Here is a 27,216-nt window from a genome sequence, read left to right as displayed (position 1 = left end):
ACGGTGAAAAAACAATATCTTAAATCCTCCAACAAGGACGGACTGGTTTGATAACTATCATATTTCCTACTGCGTCGAACCCTTGATGGTGTTTCTTTCTAAACATCATTGAGTATATATATTTTATGAGCACATCTGTGTTTTACAATGACTGGTTCTTCTTTGTTCAATCTTCATATAAGTAAATGTATACTGTGTTACTTCTACGTTTCTATTACTGCATTCATTAGCGTTTATATATACATATGCCCATTCGATACGCATATCCCTTTGTCTATGCCGAGGTCTGTATGGGTGATTGAACTTTTATCTATCCCTTTGCAGACAAATTAATTCACAGCAGTGAAAGTCCAAGTCATAAAGGAGAAACAGTAAACAAAGCCGGTAGAGGTATTACACTGACAGCTTAATTAACATGAAATAGATGTTAGGTGAGAACTGGGATACATACTGGAAGAAGCTACAGACGTTTTACTGCAGATACAGCTTTAAAATGACATTCTAGTGACACTGCAAACCACTATACTGCAGATTCCTTAGGTTATAGCTCCTCGGGGAGCTATATTCGGGGCAGTTTTTCGTAAATAGCTCCCGCGGAGCTATATTCTCCGTACATAGCTCCCTTTCTAAAACTGGAGCTATAAACGGAACACCTGTAGCTTTGTTCCGTATATAGCTCTCCGGTTTTTTCTCTGCGACATGGACCACGTGGCTTATTGTCGCGATTTTAAAGACCAGATAGTGTCAACATATTTCATATAATTATGATGCCTTAATTCTAATGCAAGGGTCATAACTAGTACTAAACCACTATTTTCCAGTCAACATTTCTGGACAGTTTTGGGACTTTGGGGCAACTACCTTATTTCGTCAAGTCCGACATAAAACTAAAATCTTCAGGTACACCTAATTAACGTTTGTTCCAAATTTGATAATTCTGTACATAGTACAGAAGATGAATACCTGTCACAGTATGATCAAGTATGGGTCATAACAGCTAGACCAGATACAACACTTTAAACCCATGTTCCTAACTTCAATTGCCAGTAATTATTTTTTGTACAGATTGGTGATTCTTGGTCTAATTGTATCCGTTTTTGAGACTATATACCTACGCACTATCGCTCTCTAGCTCATACTTAATCATTCTGTGACAGGCACTCATCTTCTATACTATGTGACAGAATTATCAAATTTGGAACAAACGTTAGTTAGTTATACATGAAGATTTTAGTTGTTTTGTCGGACTTGACGAAATAAGGTAATTGCCCCAAAGTCCCAAAACCGTCTAGAAATGTTAACTGGCAAATAGTGGTTTAGTAATAATCATGACCTTACATTAGAATAAAGGCATCATTGACACTATCTGGTCTTTAAAATCGCGACAACAAGCAACGTGGTCCATGTTGCATAAAAACACCGAGGAGCTATATACGGAACAAAGCTACAGGTGTTCCGTTTATAGCTCCAGTTTTAGCAAGGGAGCTATATACGAAAAGGTGTCCCGAATATAACTCCCCCGGGGAGCTACATCCGAAGGGAGCTATATAGGGTGTGACACGGTTATACGTCGAGCGTAATAATTTAACGAGAGCGTAGCCCGAGTGAATTATTTCGTACGACGTATAACCGCCGGACTGTATAAATAGTGTTAAAACATGGTTTTGCTATAAATTATTTCGATTCTAATATATCTTTTATTGTAAAATTTAGATCAAAGTTGATAGCACTGTTTCTTCGCGGATGTATGACGCCAAATGGTAGGTCGTCAGCTTCCACTGGACCGCAAATGGTAATACGTCTTGCGGAATAGTTCAGTTAAAGAGCAAATGATTGCGAATTAATCTGCACAGCGAATTACCAACTCAGTGTTACTGTAAATGTGTTTAAATTAATCAAGATAATTGTGCTGTGTGACATTTCGTTTTAAACGTGTTTTTAAGTAATCTATTCGATCAAATTTGAAAGAGCTATTTCTCGATCGTACATGGCGCTAGACATCACGTCGACGTGACGTCAACATAATACTGTTGTGAAGATTTAAGAATTGCCTAGTCATATTATTCTAACATGCTTGTCTCTGTTAAAACACTCTTACGCTAGAATGACGTCACGTTAAGTGCGGTGACGTCAATGTTTTTGTTGCAACCAAGAAAGAGCGCTTCTATACTTTATCTACTGTTTTAGATTCAGGGCATATTAGAATCGAAATAATTCATAGCAAAAGAGTGTTTTAATACTATTTATACACTCAGGCGGTAATACGTCGTACAAATAATTTCACGAGGGATGGGCCCTCGTGATATTATTACCACCCATCGTGCATAAATAGTGTTAAAACACTCTTTTGCTATAAATTATTTCTTAAAACGATTATGAAAAAAGACCTTGACCGCGTTGATAATTTTGTACACGGTCCATCATGTAACACGAGTAAACACTTTTAAACTCGTATGATAACATTTTAAGATATGCATGCATCGTTTACGTCTTTAAAATGGTGATAAAATAGCGATACGTACATGACATTGTTTATATCATAAAATGGCGGGCGAAATGCCACTGTTAAATATTTATTGTGCCACCATTTTTCAGCACCGTCAAGACTTCTTAATAAGGAATACGGATTACAACGTAATAAAGTTACAGACAACAAAATCTTTGCGGGAGGACGGCTCAGCTATATGTAAGTTTTTAATTTGCATATGTTCATAGGTTATCAGAGTTGAATCAGGAAATATGCAGGAGTGAGTCAGGAAATATGCAGGAGTGCTGAACCCGAATCATGAAATATACTATAGACTGGATATGATATTTGAACTACGTGTAATGAGAGGGACCATGTATATGAGGTGACAGTAACTAAAGCTGTTTATTTTCTAAAGTTAATGTATATTTCTTACATATTTTCTGTAGACTTTTGCTTTCCTTTGTTTCAGTTGAAGTGCCTGAGCTTGAAGACGAGACTGTTGCCAGTAAGATAGAAGTGTTATTTGCAGATGTACCAGTCATAGCCAAATACCGAAAGAAGCTCGTTAATCTAAAATGGGCCCATACGTCTTCGAACGGTCAGTGTAGAATTTTATTGAATTCTTGACCTAGCTGTGCGTGAGTAAATGTAAATCAATTTCTGTTACAAATTACCATAAGTAGACATCTACTTCATACGTTTTTGAAGTCAGAGCATACCAAGACATGTTTAATTCTATACTGCAGGACCCTTTTCATTTCTCAATGGTTAAGATATGAGGAATTAATATATGTATGTTGATATTATTTGTGTTACGTAGGTATCTCTATGGATTATTTGCATGTATTTCTCTCCTATTGTGTATGAATGTTGTGCATTGGAACATCCGTGGCCAAGTGGTTAAGGCCTCTGACTTCAAATCACTTACCCTCACGGATATGGGGTTCAAACTTCACTCGAGGCGCGAGGAAGCCATCTATAGCTTATGGAAGGTCCGTGGGTCTTTGCCTAGGTGCCGTGATTAAATAATGCGCGGAGGGGCACCTGGGGTCGTCCTCCACCATCAAAGCTGGAAAGTTGCCATATGACCTATAATTGTGTCAGTGCGACGTTAAACCCAACAAAAAATGAATGTTGTGCAAAAATAAGCAAATTCATTTCAGTGGCTGATTTTCTAGAAAACTGCGGAGTTTTATATTCAGCTTGAATACGACAAGAAAATTATGAAAGAATAATAGAATATCACATGTATGTGTATCAATATTGTTGGTAATAAGAATGTCGGATTTATCAATATAATGCAGATTTTTATTTTCAGGCGTAAACTTTCTTATGGACTCATTTGAGAAAGACGAGGTACAAGCTACTGTAAACATTGCACCATTGGAAATTAAAGTTCTGACACAATCCATATGATCAATCTTACTGTTAAAAATTTACATTTAAATAAATGTTTACATATTCAAATGCTTCAAAACTAAACAAATATTATCGCAATTGACGATTTCTTTTCCGAATGTTAATTAACTAGTGTCACAATATTTCATACCATTAGCATATATGTTTTTTTTTGGAAAATGTACATACAAATTACTTTTAACAAATAATTACAAATATTTTTTTTTTTTTTTTTTTTTTTTTTTTTAACTTAGCAATAGATACTATCATTTGACTATTTCTCCATGTTTACGTCAGCCATTTCCGCAGTTCACTCTTACAAAGACGCCGGGTTCCCTAAATGCTTTACATACTACTGAATACGTTATAGGCCATATAATAGCGAATGAAAGACAATTCTTCCAGGCAAAGGAGTCACAACGAAAGTCAAAATGGGATAGGTGAATATCGTTTTGTGTTTGGTGAGGTGTTCATGCATTACATATCAAGACATCACTTTTTGCGGTATTATCCTTGTATGATGTATTCATATCTCATTTTTGCTATTCTGTAAAGAAATAATAATTTCTCTAGCAGTATATTTGTACAGTGACATCTATATTTTGGTTCAAATGATCTTTCTTTAAATTGAAATTTGGTCATGTTAAGAACATTAGAATATTAGTTTTTGTTTCTAAACTATCTTAGATATGCCAAATCAAAAAGAAAAAAAAAAAACAAAAAAAAAAAAACAGACGCTGCCGTCTTTACCAATGCACCATGGAGGAATATGTATTTAACGACCGTTAAATATTAATACAAAAAAAAAATTCAGTCTTGATACATTGGATATGATGTGATATTCACCGGAAGAGAGCAATATTTACAGAGCTTTATTTTATGGGTTCAGGTTTATGAATAAGTAAAAATATTTAATGTTTGAAAGTAACAATAACTGTGTGAAACTGTAATTCTATTTTTAGAAAGTCATGTTTAATGGGGAAAACCCACTGACCATTAAACATGAAATATTTTGAAAGAGGCGATGAAATTTAGGTTATTTTAAGAGCATATAATAAAGATATTTATAATTAAGGCAGTTTACTTGGAGTACAGCGTTACAAACGCTGTTCAATTTTCAGTGTAAAAATAAGTAAAATAACTAATTCATATGTGTTTCAGTAACATAATTATAATCTGTCAGTAATTAAGTTTCAAAGTTTTCTTTACATATATAGCTTTAACTTCCTGATACCTGAAAATGTTCTTTTTTCTTTGTTGTCGTATGGTCTGGAGGCCAGCGGCTGTAAAGAAAAGATAGTATTTAAGATTTGCAAAGAATAACAGTAAGGTATAAATAAAAGTCGTAACTAAATATGGTGCATTACATGTATGTCAACAAACATAATCTATTATATACATGCTTTGAAATTTAAAAATAGGTATTGCATAAGTACATATATTAAATGGGCAGGAGGCTTTTGAGCAAATGAACTTTGTCTTTGTCATTGTCACTGCCATTGTCTATGGCATTTGTCAATTTTTTATAGTCTGAATAATATTACGGTTACTGTTATGGTTTGGATGTGAAAGAACAAAACAAAAAAAAAAACATTGGGAAATCTGGAACCTCATAAAGTTAGAAAACATTTGCATAGTAAATAAAACTAATAATTTAAGTAATAATTTTTGTTTCAGGGCGATTTATGCCTCCGGTCGAAGTCTCTCTTCTCTTTCTATCGGTATTCTTGGTGTTGGAAAAATAGGACAAAAACGTAAGTGGAACTTGAAGTTGTAAATTTTTATTTTCAGCTACCAGTAAATTGTCTTAATTTTTTCTGATTATTTCTTCCGTTGGAAATGTTGCTTATTTACAGTACTTTGTGACACAACACGTTTCAAATATGAGGACAATCAGCACTGAGCACCGAGTTAATGCAACAATCGCTTATTAACTTTCTGAGTTCAACATATTCAGTTAAAAGTCAAAGCAATACAAGTTTGATATAACCTATACTGTGTTGGTGCGCCGTAAAACCCAAATAAATAAATAAATAAATAACAATTTTGATGTTATATTTATTCATGGAATTAAATAAATCTCTCAACTAGATTTCATCACTTTAAAAACTAAAAGTCACTAAAGTATTTGGGCTCCAAAATTTTGAGGGTAATAATAATCCTTAATCGGCGTCATATTAAGGAAAAGTTTCATTCTTTAAGAGGTACATGGGCATTAAAATATTTCTAGTGGTAAAGATGCACGAAGAATTCCATCCATTCGCATTTGAGGTGTATTTGTCGCATATACTTTCGACGTCCAAAATGTACTTTTATACCAACAATCTTAAGCTTTTTACGTGGGGATGTACTTCATACAAGAATCTTGCATTTTCGCTGTTAACAGGTCGTCACATGGTGACCCCTGTACTTCTATGAAGGGTCAGTAGATATTCATCTTTGTTCCACTTTTCCCTTCAACCCCGCCCCCTTTCTACCCCCTACCTCCTCGTCCCCCTTTTTCTATAATTTGCATAAATTTAAAATGTATTTGTTGGAGTTTTGAAGCAGTCCGTCTATAATATATTTTCCGTTACAGCTTCTTTTTGCTGTGGGCCTACTTTGTTAATGCGCGGCTCTGTGGCTGTGTTTATAGTGCTATGTGTTCCGAGAAATCTCTGGAAATATGGGTGTCAGCAAGGCTAACCTTCGCTCTTTATCTATCATACTTACCCCGCATATTTCCGTTCAGATATTATAATAGTCAAGGTTTTTTTTAAACAAAATCAGTTGCGTATGGTTAGGTTATTATAACCTTGACGTTGCACATATAAGGGTTTGAAATGAATTTGGAGAAATCTGTTAACATAATGTGACACTGTTTTCTCAAGCAAGGAATTCTGTATAAATATGTAGTTAAACGTTTTGGTTCAATAGAGATTTCCAGCTTTTTAAAGCTGGTTCAAACACTGACGTTTGTGAAGACAATTTTTTTTATTCGCTTAAGCAGCCTGTATCGTTTTCCAGTCATCGGTATTATGATAATCGTTTTTGCTGTTTAGACATTTAAAAGATCCTTTCAAAAGTATTCTGTCAGGATGATATACTTTCTGAACATAGCAACATAATACAAACCATTAAAACTTTTTAACACAAACTTGTGGCTTCTCTACCAAAATATATGCATTGCTGCACAGTCACGTACTGTTGCTTAGATAATGTATAGAGTTTGAATTGACGTTTGCTAATATTTGTTATGAGTTTAGAATGAATTTTTATTTGAATTAAAGTTGTTAAAATATATACAGAGTTTGGAATGAAGTTAGAATTGAATTACAGTCTTACATTGTAAAGAGTAACGAATGACGTTTGAATTAAATTACAGTTATTTAGATATGCAAATAATTTGGAATGACGTTAGAATAAAATTACAGTTGCTAAAATATATGTAAAGAGCTGGGAATGACTTTTGCATTAAATTACAGTTGCTAAAATATGTAAAGAGTTTGGAATGACGGTGTGGGGACTAACAAGAAGGAAATATACAGCTGAAGACGGCTGTCCACATATAGACTTTTATAGGTAAATTGTATTTTGCGTTAACGCGGTCACTTCTGATATTTAAAAACACATCTGAAATAACCATATTATTTTCATTCTCGGTATCGGCATCGATTGTTTAACATTGACCACCAACTTAAGATATTGACAACATTCGTTATATGTGACTATTTGTTTAAACTGTGAACACATATTTGGAGTTATTTATCAACTCTTTCGAACCATTTTAGTAACCATGCAGTATGATTTTGTTTTAAGAACGCAAGAAAGACTGAGTGATCTTTTAGAAAACTGCGATTATATATGCAGCATTTTACCCAGCACGCCACAGACTAGAGATATGTTGTCCGGAGACGTCTTAAAAAGTTGTAAAAATAAGGTAGTAAATACAGGTGTAACATATTTTATTAATTTATCTAATTATAATGAACGTGTTTTTTTTTCCAAATGCTCAGTTTTAGATTCAAGGTCGGGCTAATATAACGGACCGAGGATATCTTGCAGGGTCATTGTTAAATCTTATGATTATGCATGATCACTATGAACTGTTTTTATTAAACAACTGTTGAGAAGCTTTCATTACATTTCACTATAGAATATTTAAATCAAAAACATGTTAAGACAATAAACTTAGTTACTAGTACCTTACAACATGCACACAGCATTTGTACTGTTACTGAAATTTGTGACTAGGCCATAATCATAGAGTCAATAAAACAAACAACAAAAAGAAGTTAAGCTGAACTGAGTAAAACCAGGATGATTGCCGATATGCCCAGTCTTTACAAACCTGGGCTTGAATGACCGTGGTAAGGTCTTTTTATTGTATTCATGTTATTCGATGAAATTAATGGTCCGTTATCTGACACGGTGAAGAGAGAAATAGAAGTTATCAAACAGATAACTAGGCGGACACATGGTCATCTAACATTTCTTTTTAAAAAGTTCTTCAACGTTGATAGACAAATCAAATCACATCTCGAAATATTAACTGTTAGAATATAGTTTTTTTTTATACCTGAGTGCAATATCGCTACAGTGGCATGGTTTCTTTCTTGAACAATGTTATGTGAAGATAAGTTTCGTTCATATTTATTTTAGAAAAGCGTTTTCATCAATGTAGGACGTGGAGATGTTGTAGATGAACAGAGTATTGTGCATGCAATCAAGTAGGTTCCAACTTTCAGCATAATAATACTCTATATATACTATGATTTTCTAGAATGAGAGGTTACAGCTAATTGGTTAAGGAAGCTGACATTGAATCGTTTGTCCCTCATTATTGTAGGTTCAAAACTGTAGAATTATTTCATGCGAGGCATTTATTCAGCTTCTTGCCGAGAATGGTAATAGTTGATTCTATTCAGCCTGAAATCTTGTCGGGGAACAGGGGATTATTAATAGTCTGCCCTCTAACATTGATGCTGGAAACTCACCAAAATAATCTTCTTGTTATGGGATAATTAACAAAACTTCTGCCGGTGCATAGACAACGCTTTGGTTAAACCTCAGCGTCTAGATATGTGACATAAGTCTTTTTTCAATGACATATCCCAACGCGTAACGGTACCAGTGTATATAGTAAGTAACGTAAAAGGGACGGCCAAAATTGTTTTGACGATCTTAAACCTTATGTCAATCACAATCATTTTACTAAGAGATATACACATTATAGTTATCGTTGGGAAAACATATGTAGTATTATAATTATTCTGACAAAACAAAAGGAAACTTGAATTATTTAAATCTACAGGAAAAGCCCGAAATATCCCAACTACAGGTCACGTTCAAATAATATTAGTTTATTGAACATGTTGCTCATTAAGGAAGGAGAAGTAATATTTCTTTCATGATAATAGATACCAGATTTTTCTTTTCATTCTTCTTTAACTCTGTATGCTTTCTACATTGAATTTCAGTAATGGTTGGCTGAGTGGTGCTGTCCTTGACGTATTTCGTACGGAGCCATTACCAGCTGCCAGTCGTCTTTGGAGTCTCCCAGGTGTTACAGTGACTCCACATGTCTCTGGTTGGTCTTTAGGCCCATCTGTGAGTTTCCTTTTCATTTTCTTTTGTATCCGTTACAGAACACTCAAGTCTGGCAATGTGTCAAACCTTACTTTTTGTTTACGGTCCTTAAATACATATATGGAATATATATGAATAAACTTGAAACTTGAAACATATCTTCAGTGGTCGTTTTCATGAAGCGATCGAAATTTTAAACAGTAGTTAGTTATCCGACAATAACCTATGATGACTCGTAAGTAGTTAGCTTAGATGACTGACGGCATTCTCAGATGGAAATGAGACGTGACTAGTTATAAAAGACAAAATGCTAAAGTATTTGAAGAAGATTTCTCTCCGAAGGCTAACTTGTTTGAAAAGCACTCCCCATACATCTAAGCATGGTAATTCAGTTTATGAGCTTTTAGTCCCAGTCGTCCGGTTCATTTGGACTTACGTAAAACTTGATATTTCTTTGGTGATGAATAATATCTTCTTAAATCATTTACATGATATTTCAGTTTACGAATGGAGTGTTTCATTTGATGGATGTTTTGATTGCATTATGATAACTATACTAAGGGTTATTATATAAGGGTTTTCCTTTTTTCAGCACACAGAGAATATAATGAGGTGTTTTATGGATAAAATTCAATGTTATGTGGAAGGACTTCCATTGAAGGACGTTTTGGACTGGTCGCAGGGCTATTAGCAATGACCTGTTTAAAGGTTGAGTGTGTTTGGAATTTAAATATAGAAAATCCAATGTGAAGTGTTCCACATACTGTACCATTGTTATACGCCCGAAGGAACGTATAATGTTATATCACCGGTGTCCGTCCGTCCGTCCGTCCGTCCGTTAGCAATTTCGTGTCCACTCTGTAACTGTTGAACCCTTTGAAGGATTTCAAAGCAATTTGACACAAATGTTCATCACACTGAGGTGACGTGCAGAGTGCATGTTTTGGATGCCTCGCTTCAAGGTTAAGGTCACACTTAGGGGTCAAATGTCATATGAGTGTGTTTTGTGTCCGCTCTGTAACTCTTGAACTGCTTGAAGGATTTCAAAGAAACTTGGCACAAATGTTCACCACACGGAGACGACATGCAGAGCGCTTGTTTCGGATGACTAGCTTCAAGGTTTAGGTCACACTTAGGAGTGAAATGTCATATAAGACTTTGCTGTGTCCGCTCTGTAACTCTTGAACAGCTTGAAGGATTTCAAAGAAACTTGGCACAAATGTTCACCACACTGAAACGACGTGCAGAACGCATGTTTTGGATGTCTTGTTTCAAGGTCATGGTCACAGGGGTCAAAGGTCATATGAATGTGTTTCAAGTCCGCTCTGTAACTCTTGAACTGCTTGAAGGATTTCAAAGAAACTTGGCACAAATGTTCACCACACTGAGGCGACGTGCAGAACGCAAGTTCTGGATGACTCGCTTCAAGGTCAAGGTCACACTTAGGGGTCAAAGGTCATCTATGACTTTGCTTTGTGCATATTGCTCAGCATTGCAGTGCTCTTGTTTCTATTTGGCAGATCCCTTTTTTGTTCTCTAACAATAATTTTTTGTTAATTACTTCTTTTTTTACTATAAATAGCTTATTCTGCAACTTTTTTATTATTGGCTGTAGGGAAAAACCGAGACCACTTTTCTGTGGTACAACATGGATGGTATATCCAATTTTTAGATGTATTTTAACATAACTTTACCTGGTAAAAAGTTTTTTTGTGGACTTAGAATTTTTTTGGCATTTCTTCTTTTTGTTGTTCCTGTCCTTTGGGCTTCAACAGTCAAGTTTTTTAAATTTTGCTCCCATCATCCGATGTAACCCTTCGGGCGTATATTGCCCCGCTTAGCGGCGCTCTTGTTTTAGAATTAGGGTTAGTTTTCTTCATTCTTCATACATTATTACTGTTTGAAGTATTTATTGAAGATCTGTCACTATATCTGCAATGTCCATTTCATTAAATCGATTCAATGTGTTCAAGATGACCAAACAAATAAACAGAACAACATTATTGTAAATGTATCTCTCAATACATATTTGATATAAAATGAAGAAAAGAAAAAAAGAAAATAATTTTTGTGATATCTTTGATTGTTTTGAACTTGGTATGTTAACAAAATATTATGAACAGTTTCACAATCTACAATACGTGGTTGTATTAATTGAAAATAATTCGAACAATTCGCCCTATTCCACCTAATTTTCTCTCACCAAAGTAAACGAATAGGCCTATTTGTGGTTTCTAATTTCTGCCAAGTCGAAGTGGCATGTAGGCGTGCCTGAATTAGCATACCAGTACGACATATATACGATATTTGTCAATATATTTTTCAATCCTATCTATCGTGTTGTTGCCCCGTGAACACGCTAACATGCCAAATTCACAGATGTTGTTTTGGCACCCCGGTGGAATTCCAGAGACCTTATGTGTCGTTCCGGCGGGCGTATTTGGCGTTTTGGCGTACTGGCGCCTTTTAAACTCACCAACACACCAGCACGACAAAATGGCGTTTGAAGGCCACTAACGTGTTAGTGTTATAATTACCAGTATACACACCAATAAAATAAATAAGGTATTTATCGTTCTGGTGAGGCGCCAAAAAGACATCTGCGAATCTGGAGTACTAGCGTGTCTACGTGGCGCTTGACTAGGCGTGACGGCGCCCTAGCCAAAACAACAATATTCTAGCGCTAAGATTTGCCATGCCAGAAAGGATGTGGTAGAACCTAGGTTTTTTTAGCAAAATCACAAAATTGGCTTGGATTTCATTATACACATCCCATGATTCACTTCGTCTGTAATATTGTCATCTCAACATACTTTTTTAAATACTAATCATTGTGACATTTGTTGTACAGTCACCAATTACCATGTAAGTGAGTGATTATGTTGGATTTTACAGTGAATCGGTACTAAAAGGTCTTATATCAAAATGTATGTAAACATATCAAATAGTGTTAAACATCATTTGTTATAATAGGAATATCATACGTAATGTAAATTTATCAAAAAAGTGTTCATATGTTTACAGACAAAAATATATTTGTTCGTATATTTTGAAACCACCACCCACGTTTATTTTCATTCTTAAATACGACTCTGATATCATTCAACAGGCCATTGACCCGGTTAATGAAGACATTGATATGATAGCAAAACCTTTATCAAATGCGACATAATTCAATGGTTTAGCAAATTTGTAATCAAATGTGTGACCACGGATTAAGTATAACAAAATATTCATTGAAATGGCGCACGAGAAGCAGCGTTTCACAGTATATTCTGCGACATTATTGCCGCGGCTTATTGACTATTTCATAAGCTCTATAAACCTTGAAGTTACAGTTTTACAACTGCAAACAAAACGTTCTTTGGAAGGGAACGCCTCCGTTCTGTGTAAGTAAGCTTTAAATAAGTTTTGAGTATTTCAACAATCTGACCCAAAAGGCAGGTTTTACCTCTAAAAGTTTCTTCTGAATCCATTTATTTCTAGTGCGCAAACAAGATAAGCAAAGGAAGGTAATGTTTGAAAATGCGCATTTCTAATGACTTTTAATTTAAGCTAAACATATGGTTTTTAAAACAAAATTTTACAAATATAACACAGAAGGTCTTATGATTATAATATGAGTATTCTTTAAGTAAAGTATGTTTATCAAATTTATACTTAAATAATTCTATCTGAAAAGGAAAATCACGTTTTAAAAACACCTTCACTGAAAATATATGAAACGCTAAGTGAACACAAATAAGTGTAAATTATTATGTTTAAGTTACGAAGAAAAGAATCAAACATATATTTCGCCAGTAGGAGACAGTAGAGACCACTTTACGTTATCGAGAAGTTCTTTAATTAGAAGCTTGGTGAGTTGCTTGCATCTGAACAGATATGCCTGAAGACTTTAGAACAGCTTTCAAAAGAAAAAAAAAATCTCTTCATGGTCGAACGTCCACCAGTTCTTGGAGCTTCATTATTATAATGTGTTGATATAAACGTATTTTGAATACCGTACTGGAATTACGGGTGTCTGATCGAAGACGAAGGAAATATGAAAACATTTTATTGCTGAAATCGCATACAATCGTTACACTTCAGAATCCTTAGTAAGAACGGAAGTAAGACACAAAATGTAGTAAGAAACATACTGAAAATTAACACCAAAGATTATAAACCTTGAGACACAATAAAAGAAGGTACATCTGTTGGAGACAGCTTGTACTTTCTTGATGTATTGATTGTAAATCTGTATTGTCGTTACATTTACAACCTCATACCTTTAGCAAAATTTGTTTGTTGCTAAATTGTTTTTGTATTTTGACCTTAACATACAAAGATCATAATCATTAACCAAACCTCTGACATACGCTGTTGTTGCCTAATGGCAACATCTGTGTAAATAATCATTATGGAAATGTAATTTGCTTATTATTCAGCACAGAAGTTAAAAAATAAGCGCATTAATATGCATGAAATTTACATAAGCCTGGACTTGAAAAAGATGATGTCCGCTTTTACCTTACTCTACCTCTATCAAAGGGTTATACTGGGTCTTATATATATCGTGCAATTTTGTGTTAAAGTTTATATAGTTCTTTCAATCTGAGTAGTTTAAATGCTTAGAAAGATCAATACTCAAAACATTACATTGCCTTTAGATAAGAAGAAGAATGCCGAAAGCTGCCAATTCCTTAACTACTAAATTGTAAATGAATAAAATATGTTTAAACTCAACGATAAAAATTAAAAGACGTGTTTGTTCATTATACAGTACGCGGTGACTTACATAATCATTGACCTCGGTATAAGTGTAGAATTGTATGATAAGTTAATGCATATGTTATAGCATGTACGTGACTGGTCATATTGATGATACAGGGGCCATTCAATAAGTAAGCATTTCATTTCTTTAAAGGGGTAAATGAAATACGTTAGTCTGAGCCTTGCTGCTTCTTATTGGCATACTATAATAAGAGTTATCCCGGAGGTAAATAGCAGTGTGTGGTCAATTACAGTACCTTGTGGAAGTGACTCTGATATACATATCTGCACAATTATGTATTTAGTACTATAGAAAGCTTATTTGAGCCGCACCATGGGAAAACCAACATAGTGGGTTTGCGACCAGCATGGATCCAGACCAGCCTGCGCATCCGCGCAGTCTGGTCAGGCTCCATGCTGTTCGCTTTTAAAGCCTATTGGAATTGGAGAAACTGTTAACGAACAGCATGGATCCTGACCAGACTGCGCGGATGCGCAGGCTGGTCTGGATCCATGCTGGTCGCATTCCACTATGTTGGTTTTCTCATGGCACGGCTCATTTCAGTTATATGCATGATGTTTTGAAGAAATGGAATCTAAGACAGGCATTAAGTGACATATTCCACTGAATGTGTTGCAAAAACGATTGTTTTATTTTAATTGTTAATTAACTTAGTTTATATCAAAGATTCTTTGATATGTCAAAATAATTTTACAAATAAATTGAAAATGCTTTCTGTTAGAAACAATGAACGTTTAACATTTTTAGACCTGTAAATGATATTGCTTTTGTAGTAAAGGAATTTTTAAACTTATACGAAACTGAATTCGCCGACTTAAAATCACTGGCAAATAAAATATGTGGGCTCGAATCCCACTCGGGGCGTTGAATTCTTCATGTGAGGGAGCCATCCAGCTGGCTTATGGAAGATAGGTGGTTCTACCCAGGCGCCCGCTCGTGATGAAATAATTCACAGAGGGACACCTGGAGTCTTAATTTACTATTAAAGCTGGAAGTCGGCTTATGACCTTTAATTGTGTCAGGGCGACATTAAGACCAACACAAACAAAACAGACAAAAATAAACTTATATATAATTAATCATAAAATAAGGGAATCAACGTGAAGCCAACAATTGTCACTACAGCCAGTCTATACATACTGTCTCCAACTGTTTCACTCAAAAATAAATTTCTCACTCTTTTAATTATTCAAAGAAAAAAGATACTTCCATTAAGAACATGTAGATCTTTATCATCAATTTATTATGACTGTCATATTTAACAGTAGCTGTATCCGGCTCAAGTGGACTTTGCCAGGACAGGGTCATACTATGAGCGCAATTATATAGCTTATCACAATGTTGATTCACGCTATCATTATTTTTTTACGATTTTTATATCATAGACAGTAAGGCGAATTTATTCTAAACGCTATGTTACTTGTTTTTTTTGATGATTTCTTATTCTGTCTGGCAACTATATGCGAAAATGCGTTATATTTCTTTACTATTGATTCCTAGAATACATATCGATGCCATTAAGATTAACCCTGTACAATCTCTCATCATTTGTTTTCGAAGCAATGGTGAAGGGTTGTACACATTAAATACAGTCAAAGTTCAATCATTTAAGAATTCTATAGATGCGTTTTGAATTTAGGTTTCCTCATTTTTATTTTAAACGTTGTGCATAATGTACAACAAAACACTGATATACTAATCATTCTGTTCTGTCCTTATTACATGACCCTCGATTATGCACCGATAATATAACAAAAGTTTAGGTGTTTGGCGAAGGTATAAAAATGGATGAAGTAACTGTATATGTATCAACTTTTCTGGAAAAAGTAAAAGTAAAAATTGTGCAAGCTCTACCAAAGGATACCACGTTTGTCTTTATTAAAATAAGACGGATTACTTTCACAGAGTGTAAGTATTTTAGCTGTATCACTGTAAGTACCTTATGACCTCATACGCGTAGACGCAGCGGGAGGGGCTGGGGCCATCACCCATCCCAAAATTTCACTTTTGACCCCAAAACTGATTTTTGTAAAAATAACCATAGATAAAGGGAAAAAAAAAGCCAATTTGACACAGCATTTAGATGTAAGGATTTTGTTTTGTGTGATATTTATTGTCAATAAGGGGAAGAATGTTTATTTTATGTTTTTGGTTGTCAAACAATTTTCAGAGAAAATATATGGACAGGTTTTGCTAACCGGTCTCCCATTGCTTCCCACCCCCTCCCCAACGTTGAGATCGCTCCTACGCCAATGGACCTTTTATACATAGGTTGACCCCTGATCTATAATTCAAAAGTACATTGGTAGACGAGAAGCAGCATTTCGCCAATACCGTCAGGTCCGAACGACGTCATCAGCGCTATTAACTTTACTATAGCAATGAATACGATCTTTTAAAGGGAACGCCTTTGTACTGTGTACAATGTAAGTAAGTTTCAAATATGCCAGGGCACGTACTCATTAACACTTTGTTTTGGACTTTAACAAGACTTCAGAATATTAACTTAAGTTTTCTGAGTTGTCAATGAGTTGGCCACTCAACTCCGGTTAGTTGGTTCGAGCCCAGTTGGGGTCACGCCCACACGTTCTAATGTAACACCTGTGTAGCAGACGCGAGGGTGGTTCAAATGACCCTTTGAAGCTTCCTTAACAATCGTACTATAGTTAATTATTATCACAAAACTTTATCTGACGGCAGGTATATCCTGACATATCAAAAGTTTATGCAGGACAGATGCAGTTTCGAAAAAAATATGTAAAGGATTTTTTTCCCTTTTCAGTGTGCTCTGCCTTCGTGAAAATATTGAATTGTCTCCCTTATCGGTGGCGGTATATTTCGAAGCTGGGTCAGGCAGAGTTCATCTTAGATATGAGGCACATTAAATTTGTATTTGTTTCTCATTCAAGTATATTCATAGACTGGCATTTAAACAGAAAATAAATCTACCAAAAACCCGCAACCATCAGACATTTCAAGGCTTTGATATTACATGCTTTTGAATGAATTACATGAAGAAATCAGTGAAATAAATATCATACTACACTGCCCAACTATTTGTTTATTGATAGTCAACTCCACATTGGCAGTGTTTTGGTAGTATTTTGTCGTTTGTGTTGTTTGAGGGTGACTGTTAAAATAGATATATTCTGGCTGACTGTACATAACTTTAGTTGGACAATTCAATAATGACGTTTATTCTCATGAAATATCGGTCTTATTTTGACCATGTATTAAACAGAATATACGTTAATTTTCACAACCGTCAATGCAAAGAGATATCTGTTGTCTCCCACTGCAGTGACGGACAGATATTGTATTTCTGAAAAATAACAAATATCACCTATCTTCTGCACGTTCTTTACTGCTTAATAATTGAGGAAATATGGACTTGGAAATCCCTCTTAAACTAACTGTCTCTCAATTGCTTCTTTGCAATTTTGATTAGAAAATCACAGCATTTTAGCAATTAAAACAGTATTTCTAAAGTAAGCTGCAAATTACAGAAGTGCGAATTTCTGCAGAAACTGCCTTCCGTCGTCTTGTTCGGGAGCGATCAAAACTCTTTTTATTTTCTTCTTGGAACCTCGAGTTTTTTGTCACATAAGAGGGTCTAGAGCTTTGATCCGCGGGTTACAAATTGTATTTACCTTTTAACCAGTTTAACATACTGATGTTGCCCAAATATTAATTTTGTAATCATTTATTTAATTACTTGATAAAAGTAGTTACTATCATTATATTCAACGGCCACCTTTCTTCATTAAGATGCAAAGACAAACTTACGTCATTTATACAATCAGATAGTTTACACAATAGAAATTCTGATATGTGTGACTTTTTCATAATAGAGTGCAACATCCTGCCGAGCATGATTGTGCCATTTTTATTCAGCAGGTTTAGTGAATTCAATGTGGAAACACAAATGAGCCGTGCCATGAGAAAACCAACATAGTGGGTGTGCGACCAGCATGGATCCAGACCAGCCTGCGCATCCGCGCAGTCTGGTCAGGATCCATGCTGTTCGCTAACAGTTTCTTCAATTCCAATAGGCTTTAAAAGCGAACAGCATGGAGCCTGACAAGACTGCGCGGATGCGCAGGCTGGTCTGGATCCATGCTGGTCGCACACCCACTATGTTGGTTTTCCCATGGCACGGCTCAAATGTAAGACTTGATTTATGAGATGTTAGCTTTGACTTAAATGAAGACGTGTATGTAAATGAAAATGATCGAAGAAAGAAATGAAGACAAACGAAAGACAATGGAATGGGGAAGGGAAACACAGATAACAATGGAATTGAACAAAAACTCAAGTTTTCATTCTGTATTACATATCAGTGACAGTGGGAATAAAGAAATACAGATATATGTTTGGCAAGAAAGAGAAATGTTACATGAACGTATGCATGCTTAGGCATATTTAAATAAAACCTAGATAGCTATTCAACCCGAAAATGTATGTTACAGTTAATGTGTTGTCTTGACATGAATAAAGCTTCGAAGGCAGTATTTATAAGTCATAGATATACGTTAAATGTTCCGTGGTGTTTTTAAATAAACAAACAAGCCGACTGTGTGTTTGGGATTTTTTAAAAAAACAATATGATTGTTTACATAGCAACATTTGTCCTGGAACAAATCAGATTAAAAATTGCACAAGCTCTACCGATCGAGACCAAGTTAGTTTTTCTTCAAAAGCAAGGTCTTACCTTCTACGATTGTAAGTATTGATGATTTTTAATAGTTGTCAAATCATTTAAGTGATTTTTTTTTAAATATTATATAGGTTAATTATTTTAAGGAGGCAGTATACTATAAAGTTTGAAAATGCGCAAGTAGTGGATGACACGTGTGATCATTTTTCAAATCAATTACAAATATGTTGTTCTTTCAAACGGCACAATTTAACAGAAAAAAAAACAAAAACATGCTATAGGCTTAAGGAGGTAGTATACCTTTTAATATGGGTCAATTCAGAATTTGTTTAACCGTAGCAATTTATTGTTTTTCGTGTAATTCAATGTTTTAGCTGCTACAATCTCAAGTTTATTTCTGTCCCATCAAGTACAATTTTTTATCCAGATCTGAAGTGCATGCCCATCAAAAGGCAATTTATATTGAAAGGAGAAGGAAAATACTTGATACTTAACACGTTTTAGTGTATTTGGGTTTCACTGTTATTCGTAGAAATCTGCGTAGTTGATAATTTTATTAGTATGCCCGTTAGCTTTCTTAAATAAGCTTAAAATGTATATATCGCAGGGCTCGTGTTACCATGATAACACATTTTCTGTCATTCTTAAACAATTATGTATGATAACGGGTTTTTTGACAGCTTCAGTGCCATTCTGTTAATGATCAACATGGAGTATTAGGGTAATATTATTAGCAGAATAACGAACACTTAACATGGTACCCTATTTATCTTAACGTTTAAAGTAACCATGACATTGGATATGTTTAAAATATCTTATATCTTGCTTTTTATCGCGGTTTCTTAGAAAAATATTAAATAAAATTATCTTTCTCGTTTAATGTAGCTTCAAAACATTTTATGGCTAAAGTAAGTAATATGTTCGTCTTTTTTTTTCTTTTTTTTTAAAACAAATTTCAAAGCTTAAAAAACTTACAGCAGTACCTCTCGTCTGACATTTTTATGGAAAAAACATTGCTGACAATTATTATTCTCATGGATAGTGTTGAAATACAGATAAAATGCTGAAGCTGTGTTCCTTAAATAGACCAGTGTCAATACCTTTGAATTGTACATTGAGATATATAGGTTACGGGATTCGTTTCCATGGTAACATTAATTTAATTAAAAAAATCAATATTTCCTACTGAAATTTGAACAATTATAGAGCACAGTTTTAGTATACATATATACCAAATAAGCAATGGAAATGGAAAAATAAGTACTGCAAATCAAACTGCACATTTTTTATTTGAAAATGGCAGTAATAAGTAACCTTTCACCCACCTATAAACCAAATAACATCGGTTACCATCATCCATTTTTTTTATATTTTGCATAACGTTTTTATATATTTACATTGTACCTAAGAGCTGCAAAATATTGATCATTATTCAGAGCGAAAAAAGACTCATAAATAATATTTCCATAAATAATGGCTCTTCAAAAATAGTTCAAAATAAAAAAGAATGCTCAGAATTACGTACTTTGAGATAAAAACTAGTAATTTTGCGCGGTAACTGACACGTAACGTCATGACATTGATGACGTCATTTTAAGGCAACAATGTTTAGTACGGTTTCTGTTCTGAATTTGTTCATTATTTCAGCATTATTAAACCATTAAGCATCAGATGAGAGACAGGTTAATGAAATAATAATAGTTTTATTTTCAGAAGAATAAATATACAAACACATTTATTTTGTCGTGAACGTTGTCGTAAATCGTCACGAAAGCTCTCGGTTGGGCATACGCACATACAGATGTTAAGATATACTATCTCCTTAACATAATTGAGCCGTGCCATGAGAAAACCAACATAGCGGCTTTGCGACCAGCATGTATCCAGACCAGACTCGCGCAGTCTGGTCAGGATCAATGCTGTTCGCTAACAGATTCTCTAATTGCAATAGGCTTTGAAAGCGAACAGCATGGATCCTGACCAGACTGCGCGGATGCGCAGTCTTGTCTGTATCCATGCTGGTCGCAAAGCCACTATGTTGGTTTTCTCATGGCACGGCTCATATCTTGTAATATGCCGTAGAGTTTTCATTTAGTTTGGTTAGTCGCGTCAGTTTTCACCTCTCCTAAGCACGAAGTGCTCGGGGTTGAAGGTTATGATCACTCACCGAGTGTCACACATTTTACGTTCGTCCGTTAGTCGTACGTCCGTCCACACCATTCTTCAGACAGTCTTTTTGAAATCATTTAGTGAACGTTGATGAAACATGGACTGGATGATCACTGAATGGTCATATACAAAAGTTATTCAAAGACATTAATTCAATGCAAACATCTGATTGCAATAGTAACGGAATAAAGGACTTTCTTAATCTTTATTTCAGAAATTTTTAAATCACTTGTCATTTTCCAAATTAAACAACAGAACAACAGAACAACAGAAATCTTTTTGTTTGACTCTGTTCCAAGATCATTTACAATTTTTACAACTCATAAAAATAAACTTTACCACCAGGGGGCTGGGGCGTAGTCACTCCAAAATACATATATCTACAAAAATGTAATGGGAAAAACATTTTTTGTTACAAAGTAACGGATCAATTTTGAAATAGTTCCATCCAAAAGTGCTTCTTGAGTAATACGTCACCAAGATTGCTATTTCTTCCCAAATTTTCTCAAAACGTGGTGACCATATTTTAAAAATACGAAAAGGCTGCAAACAGCATCGCCTACTAAACTACAGATCTGGCTTTGAACAAAGTCAAATCAGTTAAATGTTTCCTGGGCGACAATCTATCAGCATTGTTTTAAATGAAACAATTTGTCAAAAAGCAGGGCCGCTAGAAGGCGTGATCACTTTACCATATCTGTAAATAGTTGGAAGATTAAGCCCTCTTGTTAAAATAAATGCATCATGGTCATCTTCAGTTTTGAAATGTTTGGTTTTAAATTGTTTTTTTTTTTCTGGCAGGATGGCATTTTATATTGTTATATTATGCTGATTAATTCTTTACAAATTCAGATTTCTTTTTTTTTTAACTTTTGCTTTCTGTTTTCCATAACATTTTGACAATTGCCTGCTTGTGATGGTATACTTGAGCTTCTTTCCGCACTAGGCAGATATTATGTTAGAATTCTTCCTTTTGGAGTAAAGTTTTATTTCTATACGACTTATTTAACATTTTTAATATGAAACGAACCGGAGTGGCTCCGTTTATGTACTACACTCAACGCGTAATGCGTATCCCAAAAAGCCAATACACCTGAACATAACTCAAAACTCATTGTAGCGTGAAAAGAAACAAAAATAAGAAACCAAATGCTAGTATAAAAGTGTTAGTATAACATGTCGACTTATGCTTCAGTAGTTAAATATCAAACAGAATATAAACCCCAAGATAAGTCTATAAATGCAAGATAGGTCGATGTATAGGTGACTGATCATATTGGCAATACATGGGACATCCCACAAGTATACAGCACAAAACATTCTTTACTCAATATCTAAACCTAATACAAAATTATTGCCAAGTGGTACACAATATTTACACCTTTGTTCGCAGTTATTAAAATTCATTTCTTGATAAGGGGAGAATATCCTAGAAAACATTCTTCCATTTAGCCCTTCATCTTGGAAAGTAAACTCAAACTCCTGTTTGTATATATTGATATATCATTTTGATATTCATAATCTCTTAAAGATGTCCAATGCCAATCTTTCATTGAAATATTTTATCTTAAGCTATTTACTAAATCCTCATCAAATGTACTTTTATGTTTTCTAAATATATAAATTAATTGTGAATGTAGAGCTACAGTCATAAATAAATGTAATATTTATTAACAACTTCGAGATTTTAAATGGTAGTACTATAAGATTCTTTCACCGGATATAGGTGCAGATGGGAATTTCCGGCCTCGAGGGTAATTGTTTAGGCGGTAACGAGGTTCCTACCGAGTTACCGCCTAAAACATTACCCGAGAGCCGGATTATTCCATCTGCACCTATAACCAGTGACAGAATCTTTTTCTTGCATACCGTATCAAGATATAATAATAAAAATAAAATCAGTCGAACGGCTTTCTTTTTAGAACTTTTTCTTATAGCAGCGTATTTAAACAAATAGCGGGAAATCAACGTCCGTAAACAGGAAAGACGTCATGACGTTTCAAAGACAATAACATGTTTAGTTCCGGTTTTGTTTTATTCAGTTCCAGCGTAACGTTATGAATATTTTGAAAAATTAACGTGTTTTGAATCGAGAATATACTATCAGGAACAAAGAGGAACTGCAAGGTATTTGATTGTTATTCCGTTTTTCGAAATAAATATACAAATAACTACATAAATCTTCTAAAATATATGTAGTTTCGTAATACGTCATTTAAAGCACGAGAGTCATCTTACACCCCGGGGTGTAAGATGGATTTTTCCAGCACTGGTAAAAATACCGGAAAACCCCGTCTGGTATGCAAGAATATAAGATTCTTTCACTGGTTGTAGGTGCAGATGGGAATATCCGGCCTCGAGGGTAACTGTTTAGGCGGTAACGAGGCTCCCTGCCGAGTTACCGCCTAAACAGTTACCCGAGAGCCGGATATCTCCATCTGCACCTATAACAAGTGACAGAATCTTTTTCTTGCATACCGATTTCAAGAAATAATAACAAAAATAAAATCAATCGAACGGCTTTCTTTTTAGAACTATTTCTTATAGCAGTGTATTTAAACAAAGCGCGGGAAACCAACGTCCGTAGGAAAGACGTCATGACGTTTCAAAACAAATAACAATGTTTAGTTCCGGTTTTGTTTTATCAGTCGCAGCGTAACGTTATGAATTTTTGATAAAATAACGGGATTTGAATCGAGAAATATACTACCAGGAACCAATAGGAACTGTCAAGGTATTGAATTTTTATTCCGTTTTTTAAATAAAATATAAATTACTACATAAATCTTCTAGATATATGTAGTTCGTAATACGTCATTTACAGCACGAGGGTCATCTTACACCCCGGGGTGTAAGATGGATTTTTCCAGCACCGGTAAAAATACCGGAAATCCCCGTCTGGTATGCAAGAAACATTTTTCTGTACATAGTGCTATTAATACAAAAACACATGTTAATTTTATGTTTACATAAACCATTTGTAGTAATTGTACATAATTTGAAATTTGAAATTTTTGTCTTTTATACCTTTCCGACCTTTTCATGGAATATATTTAAGAATAAATTTATACCAGTCTTCTGTTTCGATTACCAGTAACAAAGGTGAATTCATTTTCATGCGCCATTTATTTTTTTATTATTTCATATTTTGTCTGACAACTTTATGCGAAAAGGCATTCCTGTACTGTTTATTCATAGAATACACCGATACATATTAAGCATATATCTATGCTATCAAAATAAACACCGCAAAGTCTCCAAATATTTTTTTGAAACAAGGATGTCAAACAGGTAAAGTTTATCACAGCAACAAATTAAGTAGATGCGATGCGAATTTATGTTAACTTATATTTAATTTATGATTCTGTTCTGTTCTTACGAAATGAGCCTCGATTATACACTACTACCTTGTGTACCGATAACAGAAGTTTCGGTGTTTGGCAAGTGTGTGAAAATTTATAATATCAAGGTGGATTTTTTAACTTTCCTGAAAAAAAAAAGGATCACACAAGCTGTGCAATAGAATACCAAGTTTTTAAAGTAAGTCTACTTTCGCAGAGTGTAGGTACTTTCAGCAGTTTTACTATTAGTGCCAGGGAATTATTACACTGTTTCAGAGAGAAGTATTTCCCTTTTTTACTAGTACATATTCAGTTTGACCGATGCGATTAGGTGAAATACTATTTAGGCACATAAAATCATATATTCGGCTGCCCAATTTGCGAGAACATGTTTTAAGAAATGCTATCGCAACAAACTCCATTAGTTTCCTATTTAATTTTACTACGAAGCGCTTTAAATGTTTATACACATATCTTTAGCTCTTAAAATGACGTGTGGCTGCATATCAAACAGCGAATTAAATATCTAAGTTGTTCATATGACTGTAGTCACATGTTGTTTAATTGGTATCAGTAAAATGATGAACATTTTTGTTGCCAGTGTATGGGTTCCAAATATTCAGATTTTTATTGAGAATGTTATAAATTGCAAGGTGATAGTATTGGACATTAGCGGGAAAGGAGAATATCCTGGTAAGTAGTGAATACTGGAGTGGAACGGGTCTTCTTCACACAGCAATTATAATAAGGGTTTTCTTGTTAGATTTTATAAGGAATTAACCTTTGATTTTTTAATTGTCAGATAAGGAAATTAAAGTTTCATTTTTGCGTAGTTTTCAATAGTGGTTTTGCTTTTATTTGTTTTTATACATTTTGTATTTTAAGTGTAACAAATACATGCAATGTTATTTAATAACGTCACGTGTTTAAAGGTGAAACATATACAAAAGACTGTTAACTTACTTTTCATTTTTGCTCTTCTTTTTAAAGCAATATAGTCAGTTACAGGTGTTTGTTAATCTGTCTGACAATGGTTAGTAACCAGGAACACAAGAATTTCGATTTAAAAATCAGTTTAAAGGTGTTTGTCGTTCAACAATTGCTGATAATAATTTAAGTAACACAACACATCTGTTAGAACTGAATTCTTTAAAGATAATAATAGCGAAAGCACACGAAACATCTACGGTAGTTATCTTTTGAATCAAAATAACAGATGCAGTTTCGATTTACTAAATAGGTAATTCAGTTTGGCATCATAAAGGTGCAATCATATCTTTAAGAAGGTCCTTTAGAGGCATAAAATGCAAGTAAAAGAATAGCAGATTTGCTTTGAATTAGTCTGTTAATAAGAGGTTATAAAAGGTAGAACATCCCCCACACCACAAACACTTGTACACGTGTGTAAAATATTTATTAAAGTCGTTTTATGTTTTTTGACAAGTGTCTGGCATGCTATTATTGAAATATGTTTGAAAGAGATTTGTACATGCGTCTTGATAACACATACATGTATTGAACAGTTAGCTTTTTTCTAAAGTACCTCTCTAGTCGTTTTGTCTTTTATAGATGAAGTGCCTGAGCTTGAAGACGAGGCCGTCGCTAGCAAAATAGAGATACTCTTTGCAGATACACCAGTGATAGCTAAATACCGAAAGAATTTAGTTAACCTGAAATGGGTTCACACGGCATGGAACGGTGGGTGCATAAAATGAATGACTCGTTTCGATAAAACATACAGAAGCGTTCTTCAATTAATATTTTGATCTATGCGAGCGTGAACAAGTGTATATGTAATATGAAATATCCGAATGAGTAACAGTATATAATAGATACTGTCAAATAAATATGTCATGACCTAGCAATGCTTAAACATAATCAAAAGCAGTCTGGAAATTCTATTATAACTAATTCCTATATTGAACCACCAATGCTGGGACAAAAAAAACGGCTTCAAAATAAACAAAATAAAACACTTAAAATAAAAATTAAAGGTGTTTGTAACAGGTATTATAATCTATTTATTGACAAAGTATGTAGTGCTTGAGAAAACAAAATCAGGAATTTAAATCGATACGAATATTACCTGTTGAGTCAATATTTCTTGAATTATTAGTGATTTAACAAATACAAATGCAATACAATAATCCGTAAATTTCTCTTTTGTCTAAAAAGTGAGAATCAAGATCATACCTTTAAAGTCAACTTGAAATTCCTGATTTCTGGTACATCAGTTGGTAAAGATTGGAACAACTTTCAAGTTATCTGGACGAAATAATACGTTTGATGTAATGTCATATGAGGAAGCCATCCATCTTGTCTATGGAAGATCGGTGGTTCTACGCGGAAGCCAGTAGAAGCGTAACGTTAAGCTCAACAACATAGAAAATAAAAGGTTTTTCATCTTTGAGGCCCTTGGGGTATCTCCGTAACTGGTATGATAGGGGTCGGGGACGTTAAAATTACATAGTTTAGAATATAATTTTACAATGTGTTTCAGCAAAATACACATTTAAATCCATACTCAAAAATGCATTATTTTATCATAATACATTTTTCATACTATGTTAAGAATCATATTTGGAAATGTCTCAGATAATGAACCTCAGCCGTTTAATATTTAACGAAATAAAAGAAAACAAACAAAATAAGACAGGGACCAAAAACTACCTGTCTTAAACTATTAAGAAAAAAATAAAGATTGAATGTGATACAAATGTTAAATGTTGTAGTTACATCAAAATTTTATTCACATTTCTATTTGCAGGTGTTGATATCCTCATGGATTCATTTGAAAAAGATGAGGTACTGTCTTTTTTTATCATGCAACACCTGTAAA

The 27,216-nt window shown here is 34.3% G+C and overlaps 2 protein-coding genes across 7 annotated transcripts in view; both read left to right on the top strand.

Moving 5' to 3' along the window:
- Positions 1-2,353: 2,353 nt before the first annotated feature.
- On the top strand, positions 2,354-12,485 carry LOC123536292 (glyoxylate/hydroxypyruvate reductase B-like). The gene is made up of 10 exons (XM_053529255.1): positions 2,354-2,686; positions 2,940-3,068; positions 3,789-3,826; positions 4,166-4,308; positions 5,546-5,622; positions 7,333-7,429; positions 7,667-7,787; positions 8,510-8,577; positions 9,328-9,457; positions 10,029-12,485. The coding sequence occupies exons 1-10, from the start codon at positions 2,545-2,547 to the stop codon at positions 10,125-10,127; spliced, it is 1,044 nt and encodes a 347-aa protein (XP_053385230.1). The 5' UTR covers positions 2,354-2,544; the 3' UTR covers positions 10,128-12,485.
- A 129-nt stretch (positions 12,486-12,614) lies between these two features.
- LOC123536290 (glyoxylate/hydroxypyruvate reductase A-like) overlaps positions 12,615-27,216 on the top strand; it is a 41,669-nt gene continuing 27,067 nt past the window's right edge. The window contains exons 1-3 of one of the 6 annotated variants that reach the window (XM_045319339.2): positions 12,615-12,825; positions 25,947-26,075; positions 27,145-27,182. In XM_045319339.2, coding sequence (XP_045175274.2) covers positions 12,678-12,825; positions 25,947-26,075; positions 27,145-27,182 — 315 coding nt within the window. In that variant the 5' untranslated portion in view covers positions 12,615-12,677. Of the gene's footprint in view, positions 12,826-15,960; positions 16,119-18,711; positions 18,933-24,917; positions 25,071-25,946; positions 26,076-27,144; positions 27,183-27,216 lie in introns of those variants that run through there. The other 5 variants (XM_045319341.2, XM_053529253.1, XM_045319342.2 and 2 more) reach the window with 5 other exon arrangements.

This window comes from Mercenaria mercenaria, chromosome 17 (genome assembly GCF_021730395.1).
Source record: "Mercenaria mercenaria strain notata chromosome 17, MADL_Memer_1, whole genome shotgun sequence".
Lineage (NCBI taxonomy): Eukaryota > Metazoa > Mollusca > Bivalvia > Venerida > Veneridae > Mercenaria > Mercenaria mercenaria.
This window is presented reverse-complemented; position numbering and strand designations above follow the sequence as displayed.

What these genes read in the sequence shown, in the direction of transcription:
- LOC123536292 (XM_053529255.1), top strand. Translation starts at nt 2,545, where the DNA reads ATGGCGGGCGAAATGCCACTGTTAAATATTTATTGTGCCACCATTTTT. An exon ending in ACTCATTTGAGAAAGACGAG is followed by an intron (nt 3,827 to 4,165) that starts GTACAAGCTACT and finishes TGTTTACGTCAG; the next exon opens with CCATTTCCGCAGTTCACTCT. An exon ending in TAAAAAGTTGTAAAAATAAG is followed by an intron (nt 7,788 to 8,509) that starts GTAGTAAATACA and finishes TATTTATTTTAG; the next exon opens with AAAAGCGTTTTCATCAATGT.